At 39.6% G+C, this 10415-nt stretch overlaps 1 protein-coding gene across 10 annotated transcripts in view; it reads right to left on the reverse strand.

The window, feature by feature from the left end:
- The window catches only part of LOC116333029, a 33721-nt gene extending 24171 nt beyond the window's left edge, over positions 1–9550 (reverse strand). For 4 of the 10 annotated variants that reach the window (XM_039607122.1, XM_039607121.1, XM_039607119.1 and 1 more), the window contains exons 1-2: positions 8241–8661; positions 4383–7538 (exon numbers count right to left, since the gene is read on the reverse strand). In XM_039607122.1, the coding sequence (XP_039463056.1) occupies positions 4566–7223 (2658 nt within the window). In that variant the 5' untranslated portion in view covers positions 7224–7538; positions 8241–8661 and the 3' untranslated portion in view covers positions 4383–4565. Of the gene's footprint in view, positions 1–68; positions 1874–4382; positions 7539–8240; positions 8662–9352 lie in introns of those variants that run through there. The other 6 variants (XM_039607127.1, XM_039607126.1, XM_031756147.2 and 3 more) reach the window with 4 other exon arrangements.
- Between the last annotated feature and the right edge of the window lie 865 nt (positions 9551–10415).

Consider the following 10415-nt stretch of genomic DNA (forward strand, 5'->3'; position numbering starts at 1 on the left):
GTTTAAGGCATTTCATGCAAAAGCATATTTTATGTTTGAGTACATTAAGGGGGGGGGTCTAAACCCACCTCATTTTGGTACATAAGATGGTGAGGGTTTTCGTTGAAGTATTTTGCAATTCCAGCTATCAGTGATAATGGACCTTCCAGTATTTCAATGCCTTTTAAGTTAAGAAAGTCTTTTATGGGCTTTTCTTTGGTTGTTAGTTCTTCTGATAGCCTTGTTTGAACTGCAAAGCCAAGGAGAGTCTGTGTGTGCTCAAAAAGGTGGACTGCCTCAAAAAGGAAGGGCCACTCATCCACTATTTTGTTTACAGCAGTTCCTTTGTTTATAGTTGCACGTTGGATGCAATATGTTTCAGCCATCAGTTTTCGAACAGATGATTCCTGAAGACGGTCAGTGTTGAAGGCTCTTTTTAACTCATCTTGCTTAATTTCTAGTTCTTCTGTGTCCTCAACTGCAGGCTGCCACTCAACACATCCATACCAATCTGAACATGTAGGCTTCTTCTTTCTGGCTTCATCATCTGCCATTTTCTTTGCTGAGCAGACCGTTAAAGGCCTCCTAACATTTTCAACTCTGTTTTCTAGCTGTATAAACAAAGACTCATATCCTGTTCCAATGACTTTAGTTCCACTGAGCGCTCTGTCTTGAAAAGAGCAGGGATATTCCTGCACAATCTGCCTTGCAATCTCTCGCAGCTTTGCTCTTCCAGGTCGTATATTTTCTTTACAGAGGACATCATCAATAACGACACGAACAAGTTCTCTTCTCTCCCTAGGCTTTGGTCTCTTCTTTTCCCTCAACGCAAGCATGAGGTTGGGAGGCATTTTGTGCCATGGTACAGCATATGGCTCACAGGGTAAGGAATAATCCATGGGACCAGGAGTTAGAGATGGAGATACACAAATTAATATTAGCTCAGTTTTCAAAGTTACTTACACACATAATTTTAAGTCTCAACAATCTGGGGAAGGTATACACAAATCTATTCATAACTTTGCTTTGGTAGCAGCATTTCCTTTGGAAAAACATTTTCCAAAGACTTTTTGTACACACACTAGGGTATTTTACGCGTCGATTAAAAAAATCTGCGTCGATGCGTCGTCATTTTCAAAACAGACATGGCGGCAGCGAGTAGCGGCAACATGAGTGAGGCAGTTACGGTCGACTTAAACCACTCCACCCGAACACGCAGTTCTACAGTATGGGAATATTTTAACCGAAAAGGAAGTGATTCAGTCGTTTGCCGGCTTTGTAAGGTGGAAATGGCCTATCATAAAAGCACGACGGCTATGCACCAGCACCTCAAACGACGGCATCCCGGGGCAGCTTCTGAAAAGGATAAACCACCGTAAGTTTTCAACTTTTTTTTTTTACTAACGCTGGTTTTTACCCTTCATCCAGACACCCTCCCCACGTAGACATACACTCACCCATAGACAGAGATAAACACCCAACCTCCGTAAATGCAAAATACATTTAAGCTGCTTAGTAGTAACATATAGCAGCTGCTGTTTAGTTGGTTTTTATTTGTGGCCCATGCTGGCAAAATGAGTCGGAATGCGCGCAGGCTGATTATCAGAATCGGCGAAACACGAAAATGTGAGACAGCGAATTGACCGCAGGAAAAATGTTAACAAAGACAATGCACCCCCTGCTAAACGTAGCCGTCGTGGACACTATTACTAGATAGATAGATAGATGGATGGATATGATAACCACATCCTTATCAAATTATTTTGATATTATGCTTTCCATATAATTATTTTGATACTATGCTTTCCATATAATTATTTTGATACTATGCTTTCCATATAATTATTTTGATATTATGCTTTCCATATAATTATTTTGTAATTATTCGAATTCATCTGTGTGCTGTGTGTGATTTATGATTTCAGGAACAAACAGAAAAGTGTGGAGGACTACTGTCAGAGAAGAAGTACACCATGCACCCCCAGGAGGTGGCTGTACTTACCGAGAGCGTCTTATCTATGATTTTAAAAGACATGAGACCACTTGGTGTGGTTGAGGGTGAGGGATTCAAAGAAATGCTGACCACTTTCCAACCAGGTTACACTCTGCCGTCTAGGTGTCATTTTACAAGCATGATGGAGACAAAGTATGAAACGTCAGTGGAGAAACTAAGGAATGAACTAAAAAAGGCCACATCCAAAATCTCCCTTACCACTGATGCTTGGACAAGTCTGGTCACAGAGTCCTACTTAGGGGTAACTTGTCATTTCATTAATGACAATTGGGATCTTCTCTCCTTCAATTTAGGAACACTGCCAGTTGAAGAGCGCCACACTGCAGAAAACCTTGCCTCCTGGGTGGAGAAGGTGGCAGAAAAATTCCACATTTCCTTGCATAATGTCCTTGCCATTGTGCATGATAATGCAAGTAACATAGTCGCAGCTCTCCACATCCTGAAAGAGAAGTTTGGAGTGGTGTCCTATCGGTGTGCCGGGCATACACTGCAACTGGTTGTAAACCATGCACTGAAAGACCCCAAGATTGATAAGGCACTATCGGCTGCACGGGGCCTTGTAAAGCACATCAGGAAAAGTGAGCCAGCTAGCACCAAACTTAAGCAGAAGCAAAAACAGATGGGTACAGCTGAGCATAAACTAATCCAGGATGTCGCTGTCAGATGGAACAGTTCATACTACATGATTGAACGTCTGTTGGAACAGAGATGGCCGGTGGTTGCGACGCTTTCAGATCCAGAAGTCACACAGCGTGGGAAACAGTACCTGGATCTGAAAAATGATCAGTGGATTCTTCTGGATGAATTGAAGGAGGTGCTCAAGCCTTATGAGCAAGCCACTAATGTTCTCAGTGGACAGTCTTATGTCACAGTCTCTGTTCTTCCCCCCCTGCTGAAAGGTCTCCTGAAATCCACCCAAAGCAAATCATTTGATTCTGCTGCAGTGAACTCTTTCCAGAACTGTGCAGAAGAGGAAATCTTGTATAGGTGGCAGCCAGAAGTATCTGCATTTCAAGCAGATGGGAAAAATGTGTCACTCATTGCTGCTGCCCTCGATCCACGTTTTCGTAAACTGAAATTCTTTTCTCCAGAAGATGTTTTGAAACTGCAAGTAAGAGTACAGAGGGAGGCACTTGATCTCAAAAGGGAGCAGAGATCACAGCTACAGCAGGAACATGTGGGACAGGAAGCCTCAGCAAGTCCCCCAACAAAGAAGAGGTCTGTGTTGGACACTTTGTTGGGTACAGATTCTGAGGAGGAAGATTGTAATGAAAACACTGACCAGGGTGGGGATGGAGAAAATGAGGCGGTCAGGAAAGAAGTACTGTTGTATTTTGGGGAAGCCCCTATTCCAAGGGATAATGACCCCCTTACATGGTGGAAGAATAATGCAACAAGATTCCCCACACTGGCTAATTTAGCCAAATCATATCTGGCTGTACCTGCCACATCAACACCATCTGAAAGGCTTTTTTCAGTTGCTGGAAACATTGTCACCAAAAAAAGGGCAAGTCTGACTGCTGAGCATGTAGAAATGCTAACATTCCTCCACTCCAATGCATAACTACTTCATGTGATGAAGGTCATTGAACACACACACACACACACACAGAAATAGAAGAGAAGGCAGCAAAATGGATATTTTGTTAATGAAGAGCACTTTTTTTGCAGAGAGCAAAGTGAATGTTATGTTTTATTTGTTCAAAGACGCCATTGCTGCTGTTTATATTTTATTAATGTTTCGCAATGATTTCCTTTATTCATATTTGTTTTGCACAACATTTAATTTTTTGTTAAAAACAGAACAGAAGATTGTACTACAATTTTATTGTGGATTTTGTTTTTATTAAATCTCCAATCCATAACTACTTCATGTAATTAACATGATTGATGATTGAACTCGCACACACAGAAATGTGAGAAACAGGAACAAAATGGATTTTGTTTTGTGAATGAAGAGCACTTTTTGCAGAAAGCAAAGTGAATGTTACATTTTGTTTGTTTAAGGACACAATTGTTGCTATTTATTTTAAATGTTTTGTTAACTTTTCCTTAATTTTATATATGTTTGCACATTTCATTTCTTGTTAAATGCTATCTCTAACATAAGATGGTACGACTACTACAACTTTATTTTGCAATTTTGTTCATTAAAAGGTCTTCAAATTAAGAAATTTGTGTTTTTCATTGATATACATAAATTAGTAAATGTGAAATTGCTATACAAGTCAAATAATGGGGAAATAATCGATAATCGAATCAAATCGAATTGAAAAATTAATCGTTAGATTCATCAATGCATCGAAAAATTAATCGCTAGATTCATCGATTAGGAAAATAATCGTTTTGCCCAGCCCTAACACACACACACACCCCCCTATAGACTTACCGACACTGAAAGCCTGAATCAGTCTTCGACACTGAATGGGTGGTAGAATTCCATCGATGTCCTCAATCCTGACAAAGTTGAGGTCATCTACACTGTTTACTCCAATCACCTCCAGTCGAGCCATGAGTAAATCCATGAGATCATTGCTGAGCAATGGCATAGCTTTTTTAACCAGCTCTTTTACTAGCTCCATAGTGGCATATGCTTAAGCGGGAGGAGGGACCTTGCACCTTTCTGATAAAAGGAAAGGGGAGAAAAATCACCAAGCTGGTCAATATTTTTGCAAATGAGCTTATGAGAACAATTTTTCTCAAGTTCATATATCCCAAGCTCAGGCACCCAGCTGGCATTTTTCTCCCTCAGCAAAAGAAGGACAGTTGTTTCATTTTTAATAACAATGCTTACTATTTGTCCTAACTGTAGCTGTCTCTTGGTGTATCTCATTAGGACAAGGAAACCATTCTCATATGAAGTACCTCTGACTTTAACTTTATCTGTCACAACTGAGTTACTTGAGGTAACTTCAAAGTCTGCAACTGCCGCTCTTATGCCACTGTCATACAGATCTGGATAAAATGTAGTTGAGTTGAAAACCTGAACCTGTGGACTGAACAGGCCACCATGACTCTGATAAGCCTGGTACAACTGATGTCTATCAGCAAGCGACTTGGTCACATTTTTGAAGTTTTTACTTGACCTGATGCACCTTTTGAAATAACTATGCTTGCTTTCAAAGCGCATAGTCCACGTATGTATGAGTGGCCCAAACTGTAAACTCAAATCAGCATAGTGAAGCAGATAGTGGTGTTTTGGTCTGAGATTTACATGTGGGAATAACTCCTGCCTCATTTCCACATACTCTTCGACGAGTACCTTCATGTACGCAATCTGCGACTCTGATAGCATAGGTGCACAGACAAATTCAACCAGCTCCCTCAGAAGAAGTATAAGCAGCCATACAGCATTGTCAGCATCTTTAATTCTGTCATGCACCAAAATGGGTAAAAACCTCAACAGCCACCTGTTCTGGGCTGCATGGCCTCCAAGCTTTATTCCCTTGTTGGAAATGGCATTTGGTTTGTCACCACTTTCACCAGAAAAAGATCCAAGTCTGTCATTTAGTGACTCATAGCTGAACCACTTTTTTGTTTTTATTAGGAACTGCAAACATAGTGCTATGTCATAGTCAACAACACCTTCAAAAAGGTCATGTGCCAGACATGGCGGCAGTCCAGGCTGACAAACATGAAAGTTAGATAATCTGTTGAAAACACTGTTGCCTTTAATCCCATGATGCATTGTTACATCAGGGTGACTCTCCAAAAAATTCAGAGACTCATTATATCCAACAGGATCTCTATGCATGGCAACTGTGAGTGAGTTACACCTAAAGTCATCTTTCGTAACAAGACAATATCTACAGAAATACTCACAAGAGCTGAAATTTTCTGTAAACCCACCAATCATGTGGGAGCCCAGGTTATCTCCCATTATGCATGCAACAGTACCAGTATACAGCTTGCCCTCAAAAGATATGCCCTTTAACTCCAGCTCACACAGGTCTGACACAAGTTTACTGAAAACTTTATCCACACCAAAATATTTGCAGTCTTCCTCTAGACAGAGCAGTACCAACTGTATTTGGTCAACAGCTGATCTGTGGTGTGTACATAAATTTCCCAAGGTTAAGTAGACAGCTAAAATTTTGTGCTTTCGCTTGGCAGATCCAAGAGGGTTGGCCACCTCAAAGGAATCTTGAAAAAGCATCACCTTTAAAGAATCTGGATCTGAAGAAAACATGGCATTAGATTTAATGACATGCCCATCTGTAATATCACAGATTGCACCATCAGCAGCAGAAACAGAATTAGAACTCTGTTGAACTGCATTTCCCTCTTTCAGCAATGCAGTGAGGCTTTCCAGAACTGGAATGTAATGATAATGCCTCTTCTGCCCATTATCATTGTACCCAAGCTTGACTTCCACAGGGTGAACATAGTTATAGTGTGCCTTGTAATACTGCAGCCTTCTATGATGTGTAGATAATGAACCATTTTCATTCAAGGTTTCATACATAGGACTGTGCTTGTAAACATTTTGCTTAAGACATCTAAATGTCTCAGCTGGAACACCATACTGTTCAAGTTCTTGAGACAAAACATCCATTAGGTACTCCTGCTGAATATCCTGAAGGGTTTTCATTTCATTTGCAATCCCTGTAATTGTAGATGCTGGAACTAAACACTTTGCCTGCAATCTCAAGAAAAACAAAGCCAGATTTGTTGTATAGGCATCTTGAATGTTATCATTCTCAACATCAATGCTTTGGGCTGCATCAGTCACATCAGTGTTTTCAGTTACATTTTCTGTTACATGTGCTCCTTCACCTAGTAAGGGCTGTCCAACTTCACATATATGTGCAGGTGCTATCTGGGTGACAGTCCACCCTCTATGACACCTGGAAATGTGAGATGAAAAGGATGTCTTTACATTAAAAGTTTTTGCACAATTATCAAAAGGGCAAGTTACACTTAAACCCTCTTGTATGTGACCACTCAAGTGAGTCACAAGCCTTTTAACATCTGCATATTCTCTGTTGCAAAAACTGAACAAACACTTTAGCTGCACAGACACATTTCTGTTCCAGGTTTGTCTGGTACTTGTATCTTTGTGTGTCCGTGACATATGAACAGCAAAGCAGCTGTATGAGGAAAATCTTCTGCCACAATCTTTATGGCCACACACAAAAAATACATTGTTAATGTGTCTGTGTGATCTGCAGTGTTTCAGGTATTCAGTCAAAGAGATGCACTTAAATCCGCAAACATTGCAAGTCAACATAACTGACTAAGGATGCACCAATCAGATATTTTGATCAGATATCATTCTGATCCAAACACAAAGAGATGGAACAAATAGTCATTGTAATATGTCAAACTACAAGTTCAAGCCTGTTTCAGTGTTTAACTTGCCACATTTCAGTGGCAGCTAGTGCAAGTTCCCCTCCTGCCCGCTCTCACTTACACCGGAGCTCAAAATGATAGCTTCCTTTTCAGCTTCCAAAGGTAACAAGCTCAAATGACCTTGTTCCAGTTCTGCCAATGTTTGTTGTTGCAAAAATCATTTAAGGGTCCCACTCCACAGATCACGGCTGTCCTATGGAGAAAAAAAAAAAAATCAAGATCTTGAAAGACCATGTTTTTACTTAAAAGGAACTTTACCTTTTTATTCAATTATTAATATCCTCAGTTTAAAATTTTACCAATTTAACTAGATAAACACCAAGTTAAAAAGCATACCAAAGTTAATTAAATGGTGTCATTAATAAATGCAGTCAGTCAATATAAAACCAAGCTTCATATGGGCTAAAAACCAACCAACCAAACAAACAAAAAAGACACACACACACACACAAAACCCAGTGCAATCTGTAAGTTAAAATAAATAAATAAATAAAAAAATCTATGCATTAAAAAAGGGATATTTACTCTTCCTACTTTTCACCATTAAAGTCCTGCACAGTCATTGCTGTACTCTGGTTACCTGACATGTGACTATTGTGGTTATATCAGTTTTGGACAAGTATCAGATTTCATTTTTTAATTTCTTTATACATTAAGGAATATAGTCTTTTCCCTTTTCTCTTAAAAACATCTGTTAAGCTAAAATTGTGCGATCCATTAAGAAAAAGCATGGGTTACAAAAAACAAAACATTTTTTCTATTTAACAAAATAAAATGCAGAAATAAGTGTACACATTAGTTTTCCCACTGCTAGTGAAAACTGTTTTCTTTCCAAATAAATCTCTCACTGAACTAACACAGCTAATCCCCCAGCATGTTTGTACTCTATTGTTACCTGGGCCAGGTCTGCGGCTCTGAACCGTGGTAAAGAGACCTCTGGCTAAAACGTCGGGTTCCGTGTCGGGCTCGTAGCCGTTAATTAGCTTTACTGTCTGGGTAAACTTTGCTAGCGAGAGACAGAGAGAGGCGCTGAAGAGCTGCTCCAACGGAACTTTCTGGTTTCGGAGGCGGCGAACACAGTGTACAGTCGAGTCTTAACAGCCTACTTACAACTGGGCTCGTTTTTTGCTGCAGTGGTTATTATTGTAATTATATGCTTTCATCTTCTATTTCTCGTCGGTAACAACTAGAACTTCTCGAATCTTCTTTTTCTCCCTCCCTCGCGCTCACTAACGCGCGCGCACACACAACGGGAGGGGCTTTCCCACACATTCAAGCACGGACTACAATCCCCATCGGGCTATGTTCTAAACGGCTGTGCTTGTAACACTCTGCTAATATTGTCTTCATGTTAAATATTTTTTTGAATAATATATATATTTTTGTATATTTAAACGTCACGTCAATATGGACCGCAAGTAAAGGTGACGCAAGCTGCGAGTTTGAGACCCCTGCCACACCTTAATGCAAGGTGCATTTCCCCAGAAACACACGTCAGTCGACGCAGCTAGCAAACATTGTGGATGGCCTCTTAAGCACAGTCCATTTTCTGCTATTTCCCCCGCAGAGTCTTTAAATTCATCACCAAGCGGATAACAAATTATTCCTCATTTCGGGCCAATTGTTTGCACCAACTGTAATCTCCAACTAGCCAAGTATATCAAACTCCCGTCAACTCATTAGTTAGCTAGAAGGCCTACATTTAGCAAAGCATAAACTATACGATACAGGGAATAAACTTACTCATACCATAAGCATTTATTTATACGAATATCTGCCAAATAAAAACTGGTGATTATATAGCGAAACTCTGCCTAACAGCCAAAAAAGCGTCAAATACAAATAAAATTAAATATAAATTATCCTTACTTCAAGATTACTCAGCAAATTCTTCGATGTGGCAGACACGAGATGACCATTATAAGGACAATTTTCAACAAAAAGCACATAAAATTAAGTATTTTAAGATATACATTTTAAAATGTCAAATACATATTTGATATTTACCTGAGAAAGGTGCAAAATTGTCTCCAAATCCCTGGGCATGAAGATGGATGCCTTGATTGTAAATTTTCCCGCTTCTTGTCGATTCTTGTTCCCAGAATGCAATGCGTAATTAAAGAAATACGGAAAAAAACCTGTGAAAAATCAAAACGGAAATTTCCTTCATAGAAAAACGGTAGATTGTACAGTATTTTTACGGATTTTTTTTACAGTGTATCTACTAACTTGCAGTGTAGTTCCTGCACTCCACAGCCACTTCTGTTCCATGCGAGAGGATTTTCTCTTGGGCAGGAGAAATTATTTCTAAGAAAAGAAACAGACTCGGCCAGCGCACAGTAAAACTAATCCTCTTTTAAATGAAAATAACAAAAGGCTACCTTACATAGATCATGTTTTACTTTGCAAGTTCATGGTTAGGGGTGGGTTTTGATCATCGCTTTTCTGATTACAATCCATTCTAAATTGAATAAAGTGATATTGATTCATTAAAATCCTGTGGCGATTTGTAAATTAAATGTTATTTTGCGTGAAATGCCAGCATCTCAGGTTAAACCTCACAAAATTTCGTCAAACACCAAACAGCTAAAACATACAAACGTAAACACAGAGCGCGGACCCGACGCATCAGAATCAAATTTTGATGTGTCGGCGGGTTTTTTTTTCCCCGCTGGCTTCTGAAGCTGCAGGTTTCATAACTCTCTCTTTACATCTCTAATTAAGTCTCACTAGTGTCAGCTTTCTTTTAATAGATACAAAAATATGGATATATACTGATAAATGATCAGAATTGTAATATGTCTGTGTTAGGATGCCTGGGTCGTTGACCCAGGGTTTTTGGGTTTATTATATTATTTATAATTTCTACTCTTTGGGTTTTTGTTAGAGTCATGTCTTATGGTTTGTCTTCTGTGTAATCCTTAGTTGCTGTCTCCCCTGTCCGCCATATCCCCGTGTCCAGTCAGTGTCTGTGTCTGCCCTGGTCCCACATCTCTGTTCCCTCTGTAGTGCCTGCATGTGAGTCTGTGTCTTTTGTTCAGTCTGTGTTATGTGTTTCCTGTTTTACTTT

The sequence above is a fragment of the Oreochromis aureus genome, linkage group 23 (assembly GCF_013358895.1).
Source record: "Oreochromis aureus strain Israel breed Guangdong linkage group 23, ZZ_aureus, whole genome shotgun sequence".
Lineage (NCBI taxonomy): Eukaryota > Metazoa > Chordata > Actinopteri > Cichliformes > Cichlidae > Oreochromis > Oreochromis aureus.